At 38.2% G+C, this 25,837-nt stretch overlaps 2 protein-coding genes and 1 long non-coding RNA gene across 9 annotated transcripts; 2 read left to right on the top strand and 1 right to left on the bottom strand.

Moving 5' to 3' along the window:
• Positions 1-7,535: 7,535 nt before the first annotated feature.
• Positions 7,536-20,349, bottom strand: LOC115759230 (alpha-1,6-mannosyl-glycoprotein 2-beta-N-acetylglucosaminyltransferase-like). Of its 4 annotated transcripts, none has more exons than XM_030700126.1 (9): positions 20,186-20,343; positions 20,043-20,131; positions 19,851-19,975; positions 19,558-19,799; positions 19,353-19,498; positions 19,216-19,291; positions 8,390-8,474; positions 7,903-8,114; positions 7,536-7,842 (listed from the first exon to the last, which is right to left on the bottom strand). In XM_030700126.1, the coding sequence occupies exons 1-9, from the start codon at positions 20,278-20,280 to the stop codon at positions 7,554-7,556; spliced, it is 1,359 nt and encodes a 452-aa protein (XP_030555986.1). In that variant the 5' UTR covers positions 20,281-20,343; the 3' UTR covers positions 7,536-7,553. The 4 variants fall into 4 exon arrangements, with proteins under 4 accessions (XP_030555986.1, XP_030555985.1, XP_030555987.1 ...); XM_030700125.1 differs by having other exon boundaries at positions 20,043-20,138; positions 20,190-20,342; XM_030700127.1 differs by having other exon boundaries at positions 20,190-20,342.
• Positions 12,727-14,206, top strand: LOC115759233. The gene is made up of 3 exons (XR_004017513.1): positions 12,727-13,726; positions 13,780-13,988; positions 14,051-14,206. It is a non-coding gene; the product is annotated as an uncharacterized LOC115759233 (long non-coding RNA).
• Positions 20,350-20,705: 356 nt separating the features above from the next.
• Positions 20,706-24,147, top strand: LOC115759232 (alpha-1,6-mannosyl-glycoprotein 2-beta-N-acetylglucosaminyltransferase-like). 4 transcript variants are annotated; one of them, XM_030700131.1, is made up of 9 exons: positions 20,706-21,792; positions 21,858-21,950; positions 22,014-22,156; positions 22,222-22,463; positions 22,520-22,665; positions 22,727-22,875; positions 22,935-23,149; positions 23,215-23,438; positions 23,503-24,147. In XM_030700131.1, the coding sequence occupies exons 1-8, from the start codon at positions 21,693-21,695 to the stop codon at positions 23,429-23,431; spliced, it is 1,305 nt and encodes a 434-aa protein (XP_030555991.1). In that variant the 5' UTR covers positions 20,706-21,692; the 3' UTR covers positions 23,432-23,438; positions 23,503-24,147. The 4 variants fall into 4 exon arrangements, with proteins under 4 accessions (XP_030555991.1, XP_030555990.1, XP_030555989.1 ...); XM_030700130.1 differs by having other exon boundaries at positions 23,500-24,147; XM_030700129.1 differs by having other exon boundaries at positions 23,491-24,147.
• Positions 24,148-25,837: the final 1,690 nt, after the last annotated feature.

The raw sequence follows: 25,837 nt of genomic DNA, 5'->3' as shown, positions 1-25,837 counted from the left end.
ACCGATTTTTTAGTCGAAATTCATGTCCAAATCTTACCCGATTTTTAAGTCGAAATTCATGTCCAAATCTTACCCCAAGATTGGTATATAGACATGGGTCAAAATTTACCACCCCCATATCTCGGTCAAATCTCATCCGATTTCCACGAAGTTTGGCTTTTTCTTCATGGTTTTCCATCTAGATTAATCTGGCATTCAAATCTAAACACCGATTTTTTAGTCGAAATTCATGTCCAAATCTTACCCCAAGATTGGTATATAGACATGGGTCAAAATTTACCACCCCCATATCTCGGCCAAATCTTATCCGATTTTTACGAAGTTTGGCCTTTTCTTCATGGTTTTCCATCTAGATTAATCTGGCATTCAAATCTGAACACCGATTTTTTAGTCGAAATTCATGTCCAAATCTTACCCCAAGATTGGTATATAGACATGGGTCAAAATTTACCACCCCCATATCTCGGTCAAATCTCATCCGATTTCCACGAAGTTTGGCCTTTTCTTCATGGTTTTCCATCTAGATTAATCTGGCATTCAAATCTGAACACCGATTTTTTAGTCGAAATTCATGTCCAAATCTTACCCCAAGATTGGTATATAGACATGGGTCAAAATTTACCACCCCCATATCTCGGCCAAATCTCATCCGATTTTTACGAAGTTTGGCCTTTTCTTCATGGTTTTCCATCTAGATTAATCTGGCATTCAAATCTGAACACCGATTTTTTAGTCGAAATTCATGTCCAAATCTTACCCCAAGATTGGTATATAGACATGGGTCAAAAATTACGATCCCCATAACTCGGTCAAATCTCATCCGATTTCCACGAAGTTTGGCTTTTTCTTCATGGTTTTCCCTCTAGATTAATCTGTCATTCAAATCTCGACACCGATTTTTTAGTGGAAATTCATGTCCAAATCTTACCCAAAGATTCGTATATAGACATGGGTCAAAATTTACCACCCCCATATCTCGGCCAAATCTCATCCGATTTTCACGCAGTTTGGCTTTTTCTTCATGGTTTTCCCTCTAGATTAATCTGGCATTCAAATCTCGACACAGATTTTTTAGTGGAAATTCATGTCCAAATCTTACCCCAAGATTCGTATATAGACATGGGTCAAAATTTACCACCCCCATATCTCGGCCAAATCTCATCCGATTTTCACGAAGTTTGGCTTTTTCTTCATGGTTTTCCCTCTAGATTAATCTGGCATTCAAATCTCGACACCGATTTTTTAGTCGAAATTCATGTCCAAATCTTACCCCAAGATTGGTATATAGACATGGGTCAAAATTTACGATCCCCATAACTCGGTCAAATCTCATCCGATTTCCACGAAGTTTGGCTTTTTCTTCATGGTTTTCCATCTAGATTAATCTGGTATTCAAATCTCGACACCGATTTTTTAGTCGAAATTCATGTCCAAATCTTACCCGATTTTTAAGTCGAAATTCATGTCCAAATCTTACCCCAAGATTGGTATATAGACATGGGTCAAAATTTACCACCCCCATATCTCGGTCAAATCTCATCCGATTTCCACGAAGTTTGAATTTTCTTCATGGTTTTCCATCTAGATTAATCTGGCATTCAAATCTAAACACCGATTTTTTAGTCGAAATTCATGTCCAAATCTTACCCCAAGATTGGTATATAGACATGGGTCAAAATTTACCACCCCCATATCTCGGCCAAATCTCATCTGATTTTTACGAAGTTTGGCCTTTTCTTCATGGTTTTCCATCTAGATTAATCTGGCATTCAAATCTGAACACCGATTTTTTAGTCGAAATTCATGTCCAAATCTTACCCCAAGATTGGTATATAGACATGGGTCAAAATTTACCACCCCCATATCTCGGTCAAATCTCATCCGATTTCCACGAAGTTTGGCTTTTTCTTCATGGTTTTCCATCTAGATTAATCTGGCATTCAAATCTGAACACCGATTTTTTAGTCGAAATTCATGTCCAAATCTTACCCCAAGATTGGTATATAGACATGGGTCAAAATTTACCACCCCCATATCTCGGCCAAATCTCATCCGATTTCCACGAAGTTTGGCTTTTTCTTCATGGTTTTCCATCTAGATTAATCTGGCATTCAAATCTGAACACCGATTTTTTAGTCGAAATTCATGTCCAAATCTTACCCCAAGATTGGTATATAGACATGGGTCAAAAATTACGATCCCCATAACTCGGTCAAATCTCATCCGATTTCCACGAAGCTTGGCTCTTTCTTCGTGGTTTTCCATCTAGATTAATCTGGCATTTAAATCTGAACACCGATTTTTAAGTCGAAATTCATGTCCAAATCTTACCCCAAGATTCGTATATAGACATGGGTCAAAAATGACCACCCCCATAACTCGGTCAAATCTCATCCGATTTCCACGAAGTTTGGCTTTTTCTTCATGGTTTACCATCTAGATTAATCTGGCATTCAAATCTGAACACCGATTTTTTAGTCGAAATTCATGTCCAAATCTTACCCAAAGATTCGTATATAGACATGGGTCAAAATTTACCACCCCCATATCTCGGCCAAATCTCATCCGATTTTCACGAAGTTTGGCTTTTTCTTCATGGTTTTCCCTCTAGATTAATCTGGCATTCAAATCTCGACACCGATTTTTTAGTGGAAATTCATGTCCAAATCTTACCCAAAGATTCGTATATAGACATGGGTCAAAATTTACCACCCCCATATCTCGGCCAAATCTCATCCGATTTTCACGAAGTTTGGCTTTTTCTTCATGGTTTTCCCTCTAGATTAATCTGGCATTCAAATCTCGACACAGATTTTTCAGTGGAAATTCATGTCCAAATCTTACCCCAAGATTCGTATATAGACATGGGTCAAAATTTACCACCCCCATATCTCGGCCAAATCTCATCCGATTTTCACGAAGTTTGAATTTTCTTCATGGTTTTCCATCTAGATTAATCTGGCATTCAAATCTCGACACCGATTTTTAAGTCGAAATTCATGTCCAAATCTTACCCCAAGATTGGTATATAGACATGGGTCAAAAATTACGATCCCCATAACTCGGTCAAATCTCATCCGATTTCCACGAAGTTTGGCTTTTTCTTCATGGTTTTCCCTCTAGATTAATCTGGCATTCAAATCTCGACACCGATTTTTTAGTGGATATTCATGTCCAAATCTTACCCCAAGATTGGTATATAGACATGGGTCAAAATTTACCACCCCCATATCTCGGCCAAATCTCATCCGATTTTCACGAAGTTTGGCCTTTTCTTCATGGTTTTCCATCTAGATTAATCTGGCATTCAAATCTCGACACCGATTTTTTAGTGGATATTCATGTCCAAATCTTACCCCAAGATTCGTATATAGACATGGGTCAAAATTTACCACCCCCATATCTCGGCCAAATCTCATCCGATTTCCACGAAGTTTGGCTTTTTCTTCATGGTTTTCCCTCTAGATAAATGTGGCATTCAAATCTGAACACCGATTTTTTAGTCGAAATTCATGTCCAAATCTTACCCCAAGATTGGTATATAGACATGGGTCAAAAATTACGATCCCCATAACTCGGTCAAATCTCATCCGATTTCCACGAAGTTTGGCTTTTTCTTCATGGTTTTCCATCTAGATTAATCTGGCATTCAAATCTCGACACCGATTTTTTAGTCGAAATTCATGTCCAAATCTTACCCGATTTTTTAGTCGAAATTCATGTCCAAATCTTACCCCAAGATTGGTATATAGACATGGGTCAAAATTTACCACCCCCATATCTCGGTCAAATCTCATCCGATTTCCACGAAGTTTGGCTTTTTCTTCATGGTTTTCCATCTAGATTAATCTGGCATTCAAATCTAAGCACCGATTTTTTAGTCGAAATTCATGTCCAAATCTTACCCCAAGATTGGTATATAGACATGGGTCAAAATTTACCACCCCCATATCTCGGCCAAATCTCATCCGATTTTTACGAAGTTTGGCCTTTTCTTCATGGTTTTCCCTCTAGATTGATCTGGCATTCAAATCTGAACACCGATTTTTCAGTCGAAATTCATGTCCAAATCTTACCCCAAGATTGGTATATAGACATGGGTCAAAAATTACGATCCCCATAACTCGGTCAAATCTCATCCGATTTCCACGAAGTTTGGCTTTTTCTTCATGGTTTTCCATCTAGATTAATCTGGCATTCAAATTTCGACACCGATTTTTTAGTCGAAATTCATGTCCAAATCTTACCCCAAGATTCGTACTTATATAGACATGGGTCAAAATTTACCACCCTCATATCTCGGTCAAATCTCATCCGATTTCCACGAAGTTTGGCTTTTTCTTCATGGTTTTCCATCTAGATTAATCTGGCATTCAAATCTGAACACCGATTTTTTAGTCGAAATTCATGTCCAAATCTTACCCCAAGATTGGTATATAGACATGGGTCAAAATTTACCATCCCCATATCTCGGCCAAATCTCATCCGATTTGTACGAAGTTTGGCCTTTTCTTCATGGTTTTCCATCTAGATTAATCTGGCATTCAAATCTGAACACCGATTTTTTAGTCGAAATTCATGTCCAAATCTTACCCCAAGATTGGTACTTATATAGTCATGGGTCAAAATTTACCACCCCCATATCTCGGTCAAATCTCATCCGATTTCCACGAAGTTTGGCTTTTTCTTCATGGTTTTCCATCTAGATTAATCTGGCATTCAAATCTGAACACCGATTTTTTAGTCGAAATTCATGTCCAAATCTTACCCCAAGATTGGTATATAGACATGGGTCAAAAATTACGATCCCCATAACTCGGTCAAATCTCATCCGATTTCCACGAAGTTTGGCTTTTTCTTCATGGTTTTCCATCTAGATTAATCTGGCATTCAAATCTCGACACCGATTTCTTAGTCGAAATTCATGTCCAAATCTTACCCCAAGATTGGTACTTATATAGACATGGGTCAAAATTTACCACCCCCATATCTCGGTCAAATCTCATCCGATTTCCACGAAGTTTGGCTTTTTCTTCATGGTTTTCCATCTAGATTAATCTGGCATTCAAATCTGAACACCGATTTTTTAGTCGAAATTCATGTCCAAATCTTACCCCAAGATTGGTATATAGACATGGGTCAAAAATTACGATCCCCATAACTCGGTCAAATCTCATCCGATTTTCACGAACTTTGGATTTTTGGTAAATAATAAAAGCTAGAGTCACCAAACTTGACATATAGCTTCTAAAATAGAATATATATATGCATTTGATGTTGGAAGAAGAGGGTTCAGGGTATCCCCTAGTCGGGAGCTCCCGACTAGAACCTCTTACTTGTTTTTTTATTCCACATTTGACTTCAATGTCTATATATAAGGCCAACAACGTGTACTGTTTTACTTCTATCTAATTTTATTTTTTCCTTATTTTGCCTTGGTGCTTAGACTTACTTATTTTTAAAACGTTTTCCATTTGATGTTATCAGATTGCAGATTGTTTGCCTTCACTTTGCTCCAATTGTGCAGTTGTTTGTGGCGGGATCTAAAATCAATTGCGGTTGTGCTAACATACCTATTTTCAATTTCTTTCTTTTTTTGCGTGTGTTGACTTTGGTATCAGAGAGCAACATTTCTTTTTTGTAGAAACAAATGTTTGGTTTTTACTGTGGCTGAAAATAAATATTTTCTATATTAACTTCAATATTATTTTTTGGAAAAAAAGATAAAATATGATTCGTATTAATGAACATTTATCTAAATAAAATAAAATAATATCTTATAACTTGCAACAGTGTCACGCCAGATATCTATATTCTCATCAAACCTGAAAGAATTTTGTTAATCCACGAACCAACCACTAAGTTAGTGATGACAGTGGGTAACTTTCATGTATATATTTATATAATTTTCTGTTTTCGAGATAATTTATGTAACTTAAGCAAACGAACATAGGCTGATTAACTTGTTATCGTGAAAATGGAATGCATATGCCTGATATCTTAGATAGTCTTCATTCACCCCACAATAAACACAATTTTAGTCAAGAAAATGTGGAAAATGTTAAAGTTAGAGGCTGCATAAAAGTTTCCCCAAACTTTGAAGTGCCTTACTATTCGGTTTTTACTTTAGACTTTGCCGTTTGGCTAAGTACAACTTTTCGGTTAGTGAACAGTCGGTAGATTTGTGAATGGAAGAAAACTTATGTATATTAAAAATAAATTTCACGAAAAACATATTGGTGGATTGGAAAACTATTTTGATATATAGCAGCTTGCTGTCAATATGTGCGTCGAATTTAATTTCGTTTAAGTCAACTAATAAGCTTAGCCGAAAGATAAAATGTTCAGGAAGGGTTCAGTTATAATTTAAAAAGAATAACTAGCAATTTGAATATCAGGCGCAGCAATGAGTTCAAGGTTGTATTTTTCCTTTTAGATAGCGGGTCACGTAGAAGATATACTTCGTGAAGGTAAGCCCTTTAGCAAGGATTATCCGAGATACCTAAGAGATCTTTGGACATTAGGTGTAAGGTCGTTGACGCCGTGCTGGTTGCCAAAGTCTATTTTTTTGCCGTATGAGCTGGGCTCTGCTTAGAATTGTAAATAGAATTACAATAAGTCTGTAAGTTTCATATTACCATTTTTTTAAGCCTATCCAATTAATTTAAATGAGTTTATTAAACAGGTGCACCAACATGTGTTGCCGACTAGCAAGTACCACTAGAGCCGACTATAAAAGAAAAAGCCCTTAGTATTGTAGTCAGTAGCTGATTGAAATGCGTTTAAGCGGTTTCTATTGGGTTATGGCTCTGTGGTTTATTCCAGTCGCACTTGCGAAAGGGAACAGGACTCTTGGAAAGCTAGATTCTATGATAAACTCAACATATTCGGAGATAAGGCAAAAGGTGCTTGGAGATTTGGTAATGAGTCCCTCAATGTCTTCTGAACAGGTAGGTAATGGCTAGGTACGGTAAATTCGCATTAAGTGCTAATCAAGAAAATACTTAATATAATAATACTATATATCTATTAAATAGATAAATATTTTGAAAAACAACCAACCCTGCAAAGGAATTGGAATGACCTGCGACATTGCCGAGGACTGTTGCACCCTTCTCTGCTTGAAGCGATATAATGAATGCGTGATTTAGAAACTGGTTGGATAGAACTCAGAAGCAAATAAAATGTTTAATAATTAAAAGCAGCATAAAAGTTGTTATTTATACGGTTGCGTACATAATACCAGCTGCAGGTCTCACTGACTGGCAGTTCTATTAGCTCCTAAGAAAAATAACTTTTGGTGAAACACATGTAAGGTAATGTAATCTGTAGCTTCTGCTTTTTCTTGAGTACTAAATTTGATCGATACTATTGTCCATTGATAATCAGTAAATTCCTTTGTCACTAACTTTAGACTCTCTTTGCTAGACATCTGTGTACCGGCGAATAGTGTGTATTTTGATACTAACAATAGTTCCAATAGAATGAGCTAGAGCCTGGACCCTCACGACTTAAAATAATATGTGCAACATACAGACGCTTTATTTGAATCCTCAAACGATTTTAATGCCTGTTTTATTGCTTTGGTAACTGGAATTTAATATACCCTCTGAATTTAGAGGTAACGTCATGCTTAGACACAGTTGATGATCGCGGGGATCCCTCCACCCACCGTTGGTTTGAAAATTGTTGGGCTTCTTTTTTTTAACTTCCAGAATTGATTCTGTGATTTTTAGCCGCGGTGGATAAAGCTGGCCAAAATGGAATGCTAAGTGAAGCACTTGCTTTATTTTGGAAATCAATTGACTGGACTCACAGTCCTTGCTTTTTTGGTGAAGGCCACTGCAAAAAAGGAACCGTCACAAATCTGCCCTTTTTGATAGCCATATGTTATAAACTTGCCAACTTCCTATGTGGAAGACTCGCGGACCTGCGATTGACAACACAGTAAACTTCCTTTCCAGGCATTTTTCAGATACGTGCAGTAAAGACCAGTCGTAATTATAATCATCGTGCGAGCAAAAGGCTTGGGCACAGTTTTTGATGAGCGACCAGGTTGTTCGATTAAAGGCTAAGCCCATGTTGTGAGAGGCGTCAAAATTCGAGCATTCAGCCTGGAAAAATAGTATGTTAACTTGTTGTTACAATAAGAATAACATGTTACTAAATCAAACAAGTGGAGACGGGGAGAAATAGAGAATGAGCAAGGGCACTAGAGTAAGGTGGAAACGCTGAGCAGAGTATTCTATAATTGTTTTTTCCTATAGGAATATCGTTTCTCTTTATGCCGTTTAAAGAAAGAGGTTCAAATGAAATATGGCTTTTCCACGGCTCCCATTAATGCCAAAGAGACACTCATACTCTGAAATGTCATTGCAGATTATCTCACCTTTGCGCGGTACGATTTAGCTGTAAATTCGTTCAGGTAATTGCCGAGACACAAAATATTGCAATGTGCACACAAGTTTTCGGTACTCTGTAGCAAGTACTGTGGTGAAGCTACTCTAGCAATACATATCGGGTAGCAACGGTGACGGCGGTTGGCAGCCAATCTTCACAAAATAATTCGGGAAGTAGTCACCGAGGCCCCTCGTGGTTGAGTTAGCATGGCAGGGCGGGATCCTCTTGTTCCCTAGCTCTTTCGGGTGGGGGGGTTCTTTTTGCCATGTCTCGACCTGCATACACAATTTTATTTTAGGATCCCTACAGAATCTAAATTGGAGACCGATACTCCGCAGAAACAAAATCTCAAACAGGCATAACTTAACGAGCACTTAAAGTGCCAATACAATGGTGATAGCTTTCATTAGGGCATATATATTCCGAAGAGGCGAAGTCTTGGATGTAAGCTGACTCTCGCGTTCGATACCCTCCCAACCATGATCTTCAGCGTTTAAGGTTTTGAAGATCCCAAAAAAAAACATTCTTCTACTACATTATATCACCATGTCACCAGGAAAGAAAACTTAGCAATTCATAATCAAAATCCGTAATTAATATTTATTATAAACAAAAGCATTATTCAATGAAACTGAATCCTTCCGTTAGATAATCTGCATCTTATTACAAGTGGCATTAATGATTCAACAATAATTCAGTAACTAAAACTAGTCCGTTAATATTTTTACAATGTCTCAAAGATTCTTCAAAAATAATTCATTTTATAAACTATTCAGTTAATATTTTTTTTTCTTATTGATCAAAAAGAAACTCTCCAAATTTCGCTAAAGTGCATTTTAATAATTATAGAATATAGCTAGGTAAGAAAAAAATGACATTCGTAAATTGAACTAAAGTGTATTCGGCAAAAGCAAAAAAAAAGTTATTATAATAGAGTCAATACAATTGTAGTTGATGGTTAATTGTATGGTCGAAAAAAATATGGGCAACAGAAGGTTAAGCTCAAAGCGCATGGGCAAATCGGAGCGCAGCGCAACCAGCTGATCGGTGAATACGATGATACATCTTTGTGTACATATATTTGATTCTGTTAAAAATCTTTTCTTTTAGGTTGCTTCTGTTTCAGCTAGTAATTGAGCGGGGTGTAGGTAGAATCAAAGATGATAAGCATTCACCAGACTGACACGGTCATAAACATATTGATCGGAGCTAAAGCGTAATGTGAAACAGAAAGTAAAAAAACTCAGCAGGTGCGCATGTCAGTTTGGCTGTGCTTATCTGTGCCAAAATAAGAAAATATACTCAAAACAAAAGGTTAAAAACTTACATGTATTCCTCGATGAAAGGCCTTCCAGCGGAGAGTTTGCAGCAAATTTTATTTATTTTTTTTTCATTTGTTTTCTTTTGTCTTCTGTGGGGCTTTAAATTGTTTTGATTATATTATTATGGCACAGGAGGGTTTTTAAATTGTGAGTACTAAGAAGATACTCTCCGAAAATAAGTGGGAAAAAAAAATATAAAAAAAATTCTGAAATGACTTTGGACTCTACAAGAAGGGGGATAGATTTATACTAGTATTCCTTTCTATATATATAAAGCTATGTATATAGATGTCAATTTTTCTTTTTCACTGCACTTGCACGCGGTTTTTTGAGGGCCTAATAAATGCACTTTTCACAAACTTTTGGAAGTCTCTCACAAGATTTAGTTAACAATTTTTTTACTAAAAACATTTAACAGCAATTTTCATGCATCTGCACGCTCCGGCCAACTTAATTGGCGATGTCATCTGGGCTTCTGATCAGCGGCGCGTCAATGGGGCCCAGAAGGCTACTGCCTCTTCCGGATTCCAAACTGTGGAAACGGCGCCTGCCCTTGCTGGCATGAGCAAGGGTATGGCAGCTGATCCGCCGTTGAGGCTGACGTCTATTTAATGGGGGCAGAAATGTCATTGCCGTCCCAAGAAATTACAGTGCCGTCCAATTGGCACACGTGGCGGCTGCCTCAAAATAAGTGGGTTTTTCTGTCAGAGACGGCGGCGGCAAGATTTATTCCTCCAAAAATTACTTTCGGCAGGCAAGCAAGAACTGGTTAAAACTGTGACCAGATCTTGGCACAAAGAAATATATGCCGGTGAGGTGCTGGTGGCCGGGTGGCGGAGCGAAAGGTTATCATCAAATGAACAAAAAAATTTATTTCGCCAATCGGTTACTTTTAGGGTTTTTCTTTTTATTTTTTTGTTGTTTTTGGTTCAATTTAGTTGGAATTTAAATTAAACGAATTAAACGACTGATGCCCGAACTTGTTGCTTTTAGATTAATATTTTGGTGGGGCTATGTCCGCACCGCCGTAGCCAGACCTTCGATGGTAAAGTAACTTTTGAAAAAAAAAAAAAAGGGTTATATCCGGGACCTGCAGGCTTATATAGGGTCTCAGAGCTTTTTTCTTTCCCGGATTAGAGGGAAGATAGCTGCGCTGCCAACGTGCACGCAGGCGGTTTATAGCAGCGGCTGACTCATTCGCAGCTGACCATGACAGACAAAAGCTGATCGCTATAGCGTCGTTACACAAACGCAAGCTGTTAGGATCGCTTACGCGGTTTAATTTAAATAGGAAAACTGCGACCATTACACCACCCGATAATATCCTACCGTTAGACGGGTATATTAGCGGGAATTAGACTCTAATGTCCTTGGCATGAAAAGTACCAATTTCTTTTCCTTGCTGATTTTCAAGGGAATAAAAACAATTTCCGAGTTTCTTTTTGACACGGCATTTAATAAACTGGGGAGCCAGTTTAGCATTAAAATTGTGTGAGAATTTACTAAGCGCAAAATTTCGACAGAACACCTCCTGTCCTTCACGAAAAGAAACAGGCTTGCTGCGTAAATTATATTGAGCCGCATTGCGCTCATAGGCTTTCCTGATGTTTTTCTGAATATCTGTCCTTAGCAATGCCAAATGGTCAGACCGCAACAGGGGGGCCTGCGGTTCTTCCAATAAGGACAACTCCTTCAATAATTTGTAATCGGTACCATGAGTGATCATATCCACCCCGAATAGGGCACGGTATGGAGAACACCCAATCGATTGGTGCAGAGCAGACCTTAAGGAGCATGAAATCCCTGTAATATGTTCATCCCAATGGGTCTGATCCTGTTTTAAATACGAGCGAATGGCGGCGAGTATTGAGCGGTTAACTCGTTCTGCAGCATTGCTCTGCGGTGAATATAGAGCTGTATACAGATGTTTAATGCCAAGTTCGGCTAAGAAGGCATTGAACTCACGAGCTTTGAACTGGGTGCCGTTGTCACTTATTATAGTTTGTGGCACACCAAAACAATGGAAAATTTGTTCAAGAAGAAATTTTTGTATCACAGCTGAGGTGAATTTCTTCAGGGGCTGCAACCAATGATACTTGCTAAAGTGATCTAAGACTATTAACAATCCCACATGACCGCTTTTGCTTCTAGGGTATGGCCCAAGCAGGTCAATATAAAGCCTTTGAAATGGTCTGCAAGTTGGGATGTGAGCACCCATAGGTGGCCGAAGGGTATAATTTGGAGCCTTAGTTTCTTTACATATCTCGCAATTTCGTATGTATTCACGTACATCTTTAACTAATCCTGGCCAGAACAAATGTCTGCGGATTCTCTCAATGGTTTTTTTGCATGCCGGCGTGAGACGACGTTATGCTGTCATGGGCTTGTTTGAGCACATCGACTTTAAGTCGATCAGGCACCCATAGTTTCCACGAAGGACTTTCTTGTGACGAGTCTCCCCTCGAATGTTCGGTGCGTACATACAAAAACTTATCAACTATTTTTATGTCCGGAAACTGAGTAAAATTTTGGGAAAATTTGTCTTTAATTTGTACATAGCTGGCGTCCATAAATGTATCGGACTCAAGATCTATTACAGGACCCATGTCTAATTGAGCGATTTCCTTCTCAGGCAACCGAGACAAAGCGTCGGGAACAATGTGGTCTTTGCCTTTCCGATGGGAGACGGAAAATTTAAATTGTTGCAGTCTAAAAACCCATCGTGCCAGTCTACCCGATATATTTTGCTGGCGCATAAGCCATAGCAAACTAGAATGGTCGGTAACCACTTCAAATTCCTGGAGTTCCAAATAACATCGGAACTTTTCGATGGCTAATATGACTGCTAGGCATTCACGCTCGGTAACACTATAGTTTCGCTGCGCACGGTTTAATTTTTTTGACATGAAAGCTATCGGTTGTTCTTCATTATCTTCAGACATCTGTACTAAAACGGCGCCAATGCCAAAATCACTAGCGTCACAATGTAAGAAAAATTTCTTCTTAAAGTCAGCATTTTTTAAAACCGGCGAGGATGTTAGCACTGTTTTTAAGTTGTCCATTGCGGTCTGTGCTTCAGGGGTCCACTCAAACTTTTTCTTTGTCGATAATACGTCCGTTATGGGGCAAGTGAGATCGGAAAAGTTGCATATAAACCGACGATACCAACCGCAAACTCCTAGAAATCCTCGAACTTGCTTCAAGTTTTTTGGCGGCGGCCAATTTACAATACAAGCTACTTTTTCCGGATCTGTGCAAATACCTCCGCTACCAATCACGTAACCAAGATAATTGATACTTGTTACACAGAATTGACTTTTCGAAATATTTAAAGTCAAGTTGGCTTTTCTAAACTGCTCAGCGATGCGAACCAATACCGCCAGATGTGAACTGAAATCTTCGGACACAATACACAGATCATCTAAATATCCAAACACGCAATAGCGCAGGTCAGAAGGAATTATCTCGTCCATTAACCGACACATGGTAGAAGGCGCGTTACAAAGGCCAAAGGGCATGACCTTAAACTGATATAGCGGTCTTCCGGGGACCGTAAAAGCAGTGAGAGGCTTTGAATCCTCGGAAAGTTCTATTTGCCAATAGGCGTCTTTCAAATCTAGTTTGGAAATTATATTCGCCTTAGGTAGCCGCGAAAAAATGCCATCGATGCTCGGCAAAGGATAAGCATCTTTTTTTGTGGCGTCATTCAGTCTTCGAGCATCCAGACAAAGGCGAACCTTGTTGGGCTTAAGGACGAGTCGCATAGGCGAGCTCCAGGCGCTTACCGACGGCTCAATAACTCCAAGCTGCAACATGCGATCAATTTCTGCATATAACAACTTTTCTACGGCCGGACTTACAGGATAGAATCTTTGTTTCACTGGACGTGCGTCTCCTATATCTATACGGTGTTGGATCAATGTTGTGCGGCCTAATCTATCAACAGCGTTGGGGAACAACTGCTTTACTACGTGCAGCTGTTGCGTTTGCTGGCTATCTAAAGGGTATGCAATCGACTCTGTTTCCTGCTCTTTTTCCATTGATTTTAGTTCTACAGAATTTATAATGCTTGGTGCGAGCTCAAAGGCTCTCCAAAAATCATGACCCAAAATTAGATTTTGGTTTATAGAAGGAATCACATACAGTTTCAAGGACTTGGTAGCCGATTTATACTGCATTTTAACTTCAAGCACTCCGATGACTTTCTGACTATGGCCATCTGCTGTTCTGACATGCGATTTAATAGGCTTAAATTCCGGCATTACGGTAAAATCTTGTTGCGCAAGCGTAGAACCTATGCAGCTAATATTCGCGCCTGTATCCAATAGACCAAGCTCGGTAAAGGTTAAAAACGACACTTCGGCATAGCTGCGCATATCGGTGGGATTGCAAAAAACGGTCGAAACTAAAAGCTTGCTATGTTGCTTGATTTTTGAATAATAATTTTTCAAGCGCTGCGTACGCTGAGAAATACGGGGTTTTTCTTCATAAAAAATCTTATTTCGGACATGCAAATAATTAGCTAACCGTTCATGATACGGTAAAAATCGTAATTTAATAGTTTTAGCTATTTCTAAATTGTTGGAATGTGACTTTAAAGTCGGTGTAGGGACCAAGCTTTTGCTTCGGTCCACAGTTACAAAGTTCGTATGGGAATTAATTAGATTTTTGGGGGCATCCGACTGCTGCTGGATGCACCCTTCTGTTGGTTTTCCGAAGCTTTACGGATACAGTTTTGGCACTGGGGCTTATAAATGTTGGGTGCCCCGCATCCGTAACAAAATATACGGCGGTCAGCAAGGCAATTTTCCCACAGATGCCCTTGCTCTTCGCAGTTCCAACATTTAAAGTTGGTATGACATCTACGAATTGCTGCGATGTCAAAGTTTGTATCTTCTGAATTTTCTACCTCCGGTTCATTAAAAGACTCTTCTAGTCCATATACTTGGCGACGGCCAATAGTTCTGGATTTATTCATACCATCAGTGCGACAACTGAGCTCATGAACTAAATTCTCGTTCATTTGGACCAATCTACGTAGATGGCCAACTGAACTTATTGGCTGGTATAGCAGTTTATGTCGGGTTTCGGGTAATAAATTATTTTTTAAAATTTCGATTAACTCCTCCTCGTCAATTTTAATTGCAAATTTATCGATCAGTGACGCTACAGCGTCATGGAACGACACAAATGATTCCCCAGGGTTTTGCTTTCTAGCTCTTACCAGTTCTTTGCTCATAAAATCGGACCGATAATCTTTGTACTGATGGCGAAGTGCAGTACAAAATTCAGTCCAGACTATGTGGTCTACCTGCTTGTGGTACCGCCAGTACCAGTCACGGGCTTTGCCTAAAAATAGCACATGTAAGTGCTTACAGAGACCCATAAAGTCGCTGTCCAAAGTTTCATCAGTCAATGTTTTGACTCTATACAGAAATTCTTCTACCCCTAATCCTTCGGTAGACCCATCAAAATGAAGATTCCATTTTTGCATGGTGTCAGCAATTTTCCCATTTCGGAATGACGAACTACTAGGCGACACCTGGATCGGGGTTGGCAACACTCTTGGAAAGGGTGGTGCTTGTATTTGCAGTGATGACATAACGCGAGTAATTGATTGTTCGATCATCTCCTGAATTATCCTATAGTCCACTCCCAGATTTTGGCGGGTATAATTGGACTGAGTGGGTCTTCCTCTTCTTCTTACACCAGGAGCTGGTCGTGCAGGAGCGATTTCAGGTGGATTCGTGCTATTGCTAGCGTCGAGTCCTGATTGTGGTACATCACTAACATCTAATAACCTTGCTGTTGGATTCTCGCCACTCTGGGTCGGACCAGGATTAAGAGATTTTGCTAGACTGCGCGTTACCGTTCTCCCTATGTTAGTAGGTGGAGGTGGGGCAGATTGTTTTCCTCTCGGCGAGCAATCTCCAACAACTAATTTAATTGAGGCTGGATCAATCACAGCACTACAACTGGGACATTTAGCATGGTTTACCAACCAACCTTCCAAGCAAAGTTTGTGGAAAACATGCCTACAAGGGGTGCAATAGCAAGACTGTGTATTGTCCATTACTAACTGGCATAGAACACAGTGGTTATCAGCGGTCTCTGACGACGGCTGTACATTTTGTGGGCTGCGTAAAGGCAACATGCTTCATTCATATTTTCCTGATTCGTGACATTGGTTTGGTAATATAATAAAGTAGAAGTTATTTGTTTTTTTTTTTTTTTTTTTTTTTTTTTTTTTTTAATTACGAAATATAATCGCCTCAATGAAAGTAGGTAATTTATCTGGTTTATTGAAACTACTATAGAAAGCGGTTTGTAATATTCAACATTTTAATCTAATCAGAAATGTTCGGCAAGGATATGCAAAGCAGCATATGGCCAAGTTCCGGGCAACATTCTAACTATCTTTGATAGTATCGTTAATACAAAACCATTCAATCTAACTTTATAACTTTTGGCTCCACGAAGACTGAGATTTACTTAACCATCAACAAGCTATCAAGTAGCAATCAGTACTGATATCTTAGCAAAATATGCAGTATTCTAAAATTGCATTTGAAAGTATTTCTACCTAAGCAAACCTAATCTGTTGTTTCTCCAAAATTATAAGAAAGAAAACGAGCAAATGTATGGGACCGATTGTATAGCTGGTGTTAATAACTATAGTCGTGTTTATATATAGGCACTCAACAATATAGTAAGGTCAGATTCTCGGCATAATTCAAGCTCTGAATTGTAAGCATCGTAGTCCTAATTACTATCTTGTATACTACCAGTATCTGCGCATGCGGAAGATAGACTAAACCAGTCACATCGACGTCAGCGTGCGTGGACAATAATATAAAGACTCATTTTTTTTTTTTTTTTTTATTTTTTTTTTTTTTTATAGACAACCTCGGGCCCCATGATTGGGCGCCAAAAATTTATGTAGCAAGTACTGTGGTGAAGCTACTCTAGCAATACATATCGGGTAGCAACGGTGACGGCGGTTGGCAGCCAATCTTCACAAAATAATTCGGGAAGTAGTCACCGAGGCCCCTCGTGGTTGAGTTAGCATGGCAGGGCGGGATCCTCTTGTTCCCTAGCTCTTTCGGGTGGGGGGGTTCTTTTTGCCATGTCTCGACCTGCATACACAATTTTATTTTAGGATCCCTACAGAATCTAAATTGGAGACCGATACTCCGCAGAAACAAAATCTCAAACAGGCATAACTTAACGAGCACTTAAAGTGCCAATACAATGGTGATAGCTTTCATTAGGGCATATATATTCCGAAGAGGCGAAGTCTTGGATGTAAGCTGACTCTCGCGTTCGATACCCTCCCAACCATGATCTTCAGCGTTTAAGGTTTTGAAGATCCCAAAAAAAAACATTCTTCTACTACATTATATCACCATGTCACCAGGAAAGAAAACTTAGCAATTCATAATCAAAATCCGTAATTAATATTTATTATAAACAAAAGCATTATTCAATGAAACTGAATCCTTCCGTTAGATAATCTGCATCTTATTACAAGTGGCATTAATGATTCAACAATAATTCAGTAACTAAAACTAGTCCGTTAATATTTTTACAATGTCTCAAAGATTCTTCAAAAATAATTCATTTTATAAACTATTCAGTTAATATTTTTTTTTCTTATTGATCAAAAAGAAACTCTCCAAATTTCGCTAAAGTGCATTTTAATAATTATAGAATATAGCTAGGTAAGAAAAAAATGACATTCGTAAATTGAACTAAAGTGTATTCGGCAAAAGCAAAAAAAAAGTTATTATAATAGAGTCAATACAATTGTAGTTGATGGTTAATTGTATGGTCGAAAAAAATATGGGCAACAGAAGGTTAAGCTCAAAGCGCATGGGCAAATCGGAGCGCAGCGCAACCAGCTGATCGGTGAATACGATGATACATCTTTGTGTACATATATTTGATTCTGTTAAAAATCTTTTCTTTTAGGTTGCTTCTGTTTCAGCTAGTAATTGAGCGGGGTGTAGGTAGAATCAAAGATGATAAGCATTCACCAGACTGACACGGTCATAAACATATTGATCGGAGCTAAAGCGTAATGTGAAACAGAAAGTAAAAAAACTCAGCAGGTGCGCATGTCAGTTTGGCTGTGCTTATCTGTGCCAAAATAAGAAAATATACTCAAAACAAAAGGTTAAAAACTTACATGTATTCCTCGATGAAAGGCCTTCCAGCGGAGAGTTTGCAGCAAATTTTATTTATTTTTTTTTCATTTGTTTTCTTTTGTCTTCTGTGGGGCTTTAAATTGTTTTGATTATATTATTATGGCACAGGAGGGTTTTTAAATTGTGAGTACTAAGAAGATACTCTCCGAAAATAAGTGGGAAAAAAAAATATAAAAAAATTCTGAAATGACTTTGGACTCTACAAGAAGGGGGATAGATTTATACTAGTATTCCTTTCTATATATATAAAGCTATGTATATAGATGTCAATTTTTCTTTTTCACTGCACTTGCACGCGGTTTTTTGAGGGCCTAATAAATGCACTTTTCACAAACTTTTGGAAGTCTCTCACAAGATTTAGTTAACAATTTTTTTACTAAAAACATTTAACAGCAATTTTCATGCATCTGCACGCTCCGGCCAACTTAATTGGCGATGTCATCTGGGCTTCTGATCAGCGGCGCGTCAATGGGGCCCAGAAGGCTACTGCCTCTTCCGGATTCCAAACTGTGGAAACGGCGCCTGCCCTTGCTGGCATGAGCAAGGGTATGGCAGCTGATCCGCCGTTGAGGCTGACGTCTATTTAATGGGGGCAGAAATGTCATTGCCGTCCCAAGAAATTACAGTGCCGTCCAATTGGCACACGTGGCGGCTGCCTCAAAATAAGTGGGTTTTTCTGTCAGAGACGGCGGCGGCAAGATTTATTCCTCCAAAAATTACTTTCGGCAGGCAAGCAAGAACTGGTTAAAACTGTGACCAGATCTTGGCACAAAGAAATATATGCCGGTGAGGTGCTGGTGGCCGGGTGGCGGAGCGAAAGGTTATCATCAAATGAACAAAAAAATTTATTTCGCCAATCGGTTACTTTTAGGGTTTTTCTTTTTATTTTTTTGTTGTTTTTGGTTCAATTTAGTTGGAATTTAAATTAAACGAATTAAACGACTGATGCCCGAACTTGTTGCTTTTAGATTAATATTTTGGTGGGGCTATGTCCGCACCGCCGTAGCCAGACCTTCGATGGTAAAGTAACTTTTGAAAAAAAAAAAAAAGGGTTATATCCGGGACCTGCAGGCTTATATAGGGTCTCAGAGCTTTTTTCTTTCCCGGATTAGAGGGAAGATAGCTGCGCTGCCAACGTGCACGCAGGCGGTTTATAGCAGCGGCTGACTCATTCGCAGCTGACCATGACAGACAAAAGCTGATCGCTATAGCGTCGTTACACAAACGCAAGCTGTTAGGATCGCTTACGCGGTTTAATTTAAATAGGAAAACTGCGACCATTACAACTCGCTTGCATCAGCATCAAGACATGTAAAAAGTCTTCGGACACGAAGTGATCTTCCTCCAAGAACAACATAAGACCTACAACGAAAAAAATGTTAATCATAACTATCAAAAATAAAAGAAGTTGCTAAGAATAGACCTGTATGGTATCTGGTAGCTCTAAGTTCATGAAAGACGTAATTCGCTTTCCACCACCAGTGGTGCTTCGCCTGTGTAAAGTTTGCCTCTCTATAATGACCATAAAGATCTGAATACAAAGCATTATTGCACTTTTTGATGAGAGCTCTAAGATAAAGATAATTGCAATAGAGATACGTTTTATAAAATTTGTATTTTGTGCTCACTTATCTTTTGTAATGTTTCGTGGGCAGTCGTTGGGATCCTTGCCAGGAAACGTATGTGGATGAGTTTGTAAAGAATGTGGATAGAATATCTGAATCACCTTGCAAAAGTCAATCGCTTGCACAAAATCGTTGATCTCTTTTTCGTAGACATCGTGTGAAAATACAAGCAATACTTTGTAAATATCCTTGGCATGGGAAAGACTGTTTACTAAGTACTTTAGGTAGTTAATTCGCTTGTGCACCTTTGAACAGATATTTTTGTATATTTTCTACTGGATTACAGGACAACTTACTTGAATAACAATAACTACCGAGTCATTTTCCAGAGGGCCATATTTATTTTTGTTAAGGATCAATTGCTGTTTGTTTGCTTTATGGATCCGCTGCATAATTTTTAATATTTTATTAGGATGCAACCCTTTCAATAAATTATTATGTTAAAAGTGGGATATGATTATTTAAATTAAATCATAATTTAAACTTACTTTCACTTGTCTCGTTTGAAGTACTCAGATATCCATAATCAAGCTTCGGTAGAATGGATGGACGGGGCTTGCTGAGCATCACGTTAAAACTTTTGACTTTGAATTTGATAATGTTTAATAATTCTGAAGATTAAAAGACCTACTTACGGAAGAGAAAGCTGCAGTACATCAGGATGATAAAGAATATGATCAGGAGAAAAATGGTGCGGATAGGAAATCTGATGTGTTTGGGCAACATAGGCAGCCTTCAATGTGGATCCAATGCGGCAAATATCTATCTACATCAAGGTAAATATTACTATTTACTATGTTGTACCCAATAGTCTAGTTCGTATTAAGGTCTCAAAATGAAAATATTTCTCCCAATTCGATAAGGCTAAGCGATTCGGTACGCCTTTACTTTAATAATTAATATGTATACCATAAAACTACCATGAATTTAGTTTTTATGTACATTTCATACTGTTGCTTAATGATAGAAAAAGTGTAAACACTTTTTTATTCATTTTTAATTCTTCCTATTATTCCATAATCTATTTACAAAAATGTTTTTAAGTTCTGCTGCTAGCACTCTTAACTTTAATTTATATTATACTCAAATGTGCAAAATAAAAATAATAATAATTGAATAATATTAAATTATTTCAACTTTCCCTTAAATGAATTAAAATTTAAATAGTTCACATTAAATATGTAAATACGATTAACTGAAAAATGCATTTAATCACATAATTTTTTGCCGACGCCAGCAGGAATATTAATACTGAAAACGGAAATATGCAAATCGTCTACGCTTAAATATTCTATTATATTATGGCCAGCCATAAAAGGGCCACAACTTACACCAGCAGAAGCTTAACTGGTATCAGTTATCATCATCATCAATCTTGGGATGAAAATCCGCCAAGTGCTGCGACTACCAAGCAATTCACAAATTGACGTTGACGCTGAAAAATGGCTGCAAAAATTTCGATGTCAAGTGTTGATTGTTTAGATTTGATTTGACATAAATAAATAAATATTTACATTAATGTATTTATTTAATATTATTATTTCTATAAAGTGGAGAGAAATATCTGTAATTGTAAGTAAATCAAGAAAAATCTACTTATATCAATTTACTTTCTTAAGCAGATTCGGACAGTTTGCAAGCAATCCAACAGAACAACAATAGCAAATAAAGTTTCTGTAGTCTCAACCTTTAAACAAAGTACAACAGCTCGTTCTTGTGTACTTATTGGATGCCAGTTGTTGGCACATTTATTTTTGTTCCTCATGTCAATAGATTCTGCTACCGTGTATCAGTCCACAAAAGAGCCTTTGATTCTCGTTCACCAGCCGAATTACTTTTTGCTGGCCATCAGCAGCAAGTGCCCGAGGGTACCAAACTAATTTCACTTGACTTCCACTTGTAAGTTGCTTTGAAGTACATCTAATATTTACCTAAGGGCAGTTAATATGGCTTCTTGGGGCAAGTCGAGATGCCATATAAAGGATAAGAAAGTGCTTACCTTGGCGCTACCCTGTACCCAGCTGTTAAGATGTAAATTGGTACAGGAAACCCAGTAGGCATTGAAAATAGTTAGTTGCTAAAGAAATATCATTCCGATCTAATAATAATTGTAAACAAATACTGGATCCTTGAACATCATGAAAATCATGAATAAGAGACCACTTCGGTTTTATGTTCGGGCCATTGCTTTCCTGGTGCTGTGCTTTATTATGTTGCAGTGCTGCAGCTTAAATGTTTGTAAGTAGTATTTCCTTGTTTTCATCATAAATACACGCTTTAAATCATAATCAATCAATGCTTAGTTAAAAGTCCTGGCGTTACGCTAAATAAATCACGGACCAACAACTCGGCCCAAGAAGCACATTTTATGGCACTAATGAAAGAAAAAGAGGCATGTGAGTAGCGTTAATCAATAAGGTAAACTAATGTATAAAACATGGTGGCGTTCCTTCCCTAAGTGTTAAAAGATTTGAATTCTGATCAGAATGATACAATCTCGAGAATCAAGCGCAAGATCTATGAAGTTAACGAGCAGCAGGTGATCCTAAATGAAAATAAATTCGGTCCCCTGGACAATAACTCTGTGGTTATTGTTATTCAAGTAAGTTGTACTGTAGCTCTGTACAAAATATTTGGGAATCCTCTATTATCATCATCCTTTCGCAGGTGCACAAGCAATTTAGCTACCTAAGGTACTCGGTAAATAGTATTTCCCACGCGAGGGATATTTCCAAGGCATTGCTTGTATTTTCACACGACTTCTATGACGATAATATTAACGATTTTGTGCAAGCGATTGAATTCTGTAAGGTGATTCAGATGTACTATCCACACTCTTTACAAACGCATCCACAAAGGTTTCCTGGCAGGGATCCCAACGACTGCCCGCGGAATATTACAAAAAATTTGTGAGTATAAAATATAAATTTTAAGAAACGTGACTTACAATTATCTATATCTATAGAGCTATCATCAACAATTGCAATAATGCAATTTATCCAGATATCAATGGACATTATAGACAGGCAAGGCTTACACAGGCGAAGCATCACTGGTGGTGGAAGGCGAACCGCGTTTTCCATCAACTGAAGGCTACCAGATATCATGCTGGTGCGTTCTTATCCTACGTACTTCCTTAAAGCGTTGATAATCATGACCCTTCTGGTTATAGGTCTTGTTTTATTTTTGGAGGAAAATCATTTTGTAGCCGAAGACTTCTTGTACGTGCTGATAAAAATGCAGCAGAACAGCAAGAAGTTGTGCCCGCAATGTAATATCCTGCGGCTTGGCAATCATATAATTACACTTAAATTTTCCAAGGTAAGGTCGAAGCATTCTATATTTGGGTAAAGCTATTCTTATTATTTTTCATGTATAAGGTTGAATGCTTTCCTTGGGTAAGTGAAAAGCACAATATAGCTATTGCGTTTAATCGAAACACCTGGTCGGACATACGGAGTTGTGCCCAAAGCTTTTGCACTTACGATGATTATAGTTGGGACCGGTCACTGGGGCATGTATCCGAGACGTGTCTGTTAAGAAATCTTCACGTAATGGCAATAAAGGGAACGCGTGTTTATCCCATTGGCAAGTGGTAAGATTTTTTCGTTTGGCTATTCGCTGTGGCTAACTCGAACTAACGTGTTTTTTTTTTGTCAGTGATCAAAGCTTGAATTGTGATTCTGTACTAGCCTTATCCACCGCGAAGCGAGCGATACGTTTTGCATTAAGAGCTGGCCAGTTCTATCCGAAAAGTCTAACACTAGATGCAACTTCGAAAGCTCCAATAAATAATCTGAAGTCAGTTAAAAGAAATGGAGGTTGGAGTGATCCACGCGATCATCGACTGTGCCTTAAAGCAGCCTCGCTTCAATAGCTTACATGCAAGTATTTATATTAATAAACTCTTGAAATAAACAATAACAGTGAATAAAGGTTTTACAGCAGTTGGATATCACAACATTACTATACTACAGAAGTTTAAAGGACGGCAATTAAAATATAAACGTCAAACGATTAAACACATTAAAAGAACGATAAATAATTTTACAGATGCTGACCATAGAATCCAAATGCCAACCCTATTGCGAAATAGTTAACTCTACAGCGTTCCTGACTGTGCATAATTTGCGTTCTCAACTTTGTTCTAGCATATATAGCTGAGAGACGCAAGCCCAAAAAGGAGCTCGACCGCCAACTGATATACTTTGAAATTTGCATATTAATGGATACCGCGATCCCCAGGACTGGCGACAGCTTTTTAACTTATGTTTGCGCGTTTCTAACAAGTTTTTTTTTTTATTTGTCTACATCGTCGTCTACATGGCATGTAGTGAATTGACCCGGCAGAGCGAATATTGGCTTAAAATTCATTTTATATTGTTTAGCCTTTGCAAGACCACAAGAGAAAGCGCCAACAAGTTGGGAGTTTGCAAACAATTTGAGAAAAAAATTTAAAAAATGATGATTTGTAACATTTAAAAAAAATCGTAATGATTGACCAATAGAAGCGCGGTGGTCAGGCATTAGTGACCCGGATAAATATAGAATTTATGGAGTAAAAAAAAATATATATTACTTGGAACCCCTTAACAAATGATAATTTTGATGTCAAGAAGAAAAACAACATACATTTTTCATAATATTCTTTTATTATTTGGTTCTTTTTATCAACCACAGATTGATATTAAAATATTGCCAGCAGATTTTGCACTTGTAAGCAGGGTGTTTCTTTTGGTGTTATTGTTGTGCGCTTGTGAGTCGATAATTTATAGCTTACGATTTTGTTGAGTACTGTTGACGGGTTTCATTTATCGTACCTCCCATGTCGCTACATGTGCGTAACAAATTAATTGAGCGTTGGCGTGTTAAGTGAATTTTCACCTAGACCACCTACAGGGAAAACACATGCTCGTTTAAATTTTAAACCATTTTGGTTTGCTTGATCAATAAGGCAGGTGTAAAATTGTGTAGATTAAAAAATGAAATTAAACAAAAATCTACATATTTGGTTTGCTCGCAAGCTGTAACAATTGCAATTCGAGTGCCAATGTTGAATCTGATTTTGTACTCTGACACTGACAATGTGTGGAAATATGCATGTCCCGCTGTGTCAGCTTTGGCGAAGTTGAATCTAAATGTGAATCCTTTTGACATTTGGCCAAAAAAAGTATATATGCCAGCAGCAAATGAAAGTGTCAGCGGTGTGCCAACTGGGAAGTGGAAATTGTGATGACTTTTTCCCAGAAACTTGGCTTATGTTTATGAATGTTATATGCTCCACTCGGTTTGATTAGCCTTGCGCATTTTGCTCAAGTGCTTGTGGCAAATGCTACATATGAGTTATTTATTGTCTTTTTTCCTCTAAGCGGTTTGCCAATTTTGGACAGAATGTCGAGGGAAATTTCGGCGGTTATGACTCCACGGAGCTCCGTTTCGCTGGTTTAGTAATGCATAACAGTGCTATCTGTTATATGAAATTGTGGCTCCCTGCTGGAACCGGACGATTTCCATGATAATCGCCTCATTAGTTTTGGCAAGCAAATCAACTGTAGTTGATAAATTGTTGCATCTAATCATATCACAATAACAATACCACACGTACCCTATTGTAATATTGATGGACCAAGGGCATCTCATTGCTGCCACCCTTTAAATGCAAACCAGTCACAATCCTAGACCGTTGATTCTTTTGTATAGTTATTTAACCAGTCAACTGTTCACGCACTCACTTTTGGCCTAGTGCTCCAGTTCTCGACGCATTCATTCAAACACGTATTTACTGTGCATTCATGCGTTTTATGACCCACTGCCGGGCAACTTTTGACTTTCCATCAGAGCGAGTGCGTGCCCAGCCTCACACAGTTGACCCGATGCTTCTTACTTGTTAACTTTTCCTGGTGGCTATTGGTCGACCTTTTCAGGTAGGCATATTTACATATAAACGAGTCTGGATAAATTATTTCGCGCTTTTACTGGTCGTGAGTAGGCGTAACATTTCCCCGTTTTTCAAAACTGCTTTTTAGCTCTCGGCTGCTTATTCCATTGTGGTGAGCGAGTGACATCGTGTCTGGCGGTATAAAAACAGATTGTCCGTTCTAATAAGAACAAAGCATAACATTAATTTTAGAGCCTGCGGGAATTGATAGATCTTGTGGTATACTGGGAAAAACAGAAGAGAATCTTTTTAAATAAAGGGGCACTTTGATGGGTGTAAAATGTTCTTCGTTTAGTTATTGTGATAATCTATAAGTTTTTATAAATAAATCAGCCAAGTTGACAA

The sequence above is a fragment of the Drosophila novamexicana genome, unplaced genomic scaffold, assembly GCF_003285875.2.
Source record: "Drosophila novamexicana strain 15010-1031.04,08,12 unplaced genomic scaffold, DnovRS2.1 tig00000193-arrow-pilon, whole genome shotgun sequence".
Classification (NCBI taxonomy): domain Eukaryota; kingdom Metazoa; phylum Arthropoda; class Insecta; order Diptera; family Drosophilidae; genus Drosophila; species Drosophila novamexicana.
This window is presented reverse-complemented; position numbering and strand designations above follow the sequence as displayed.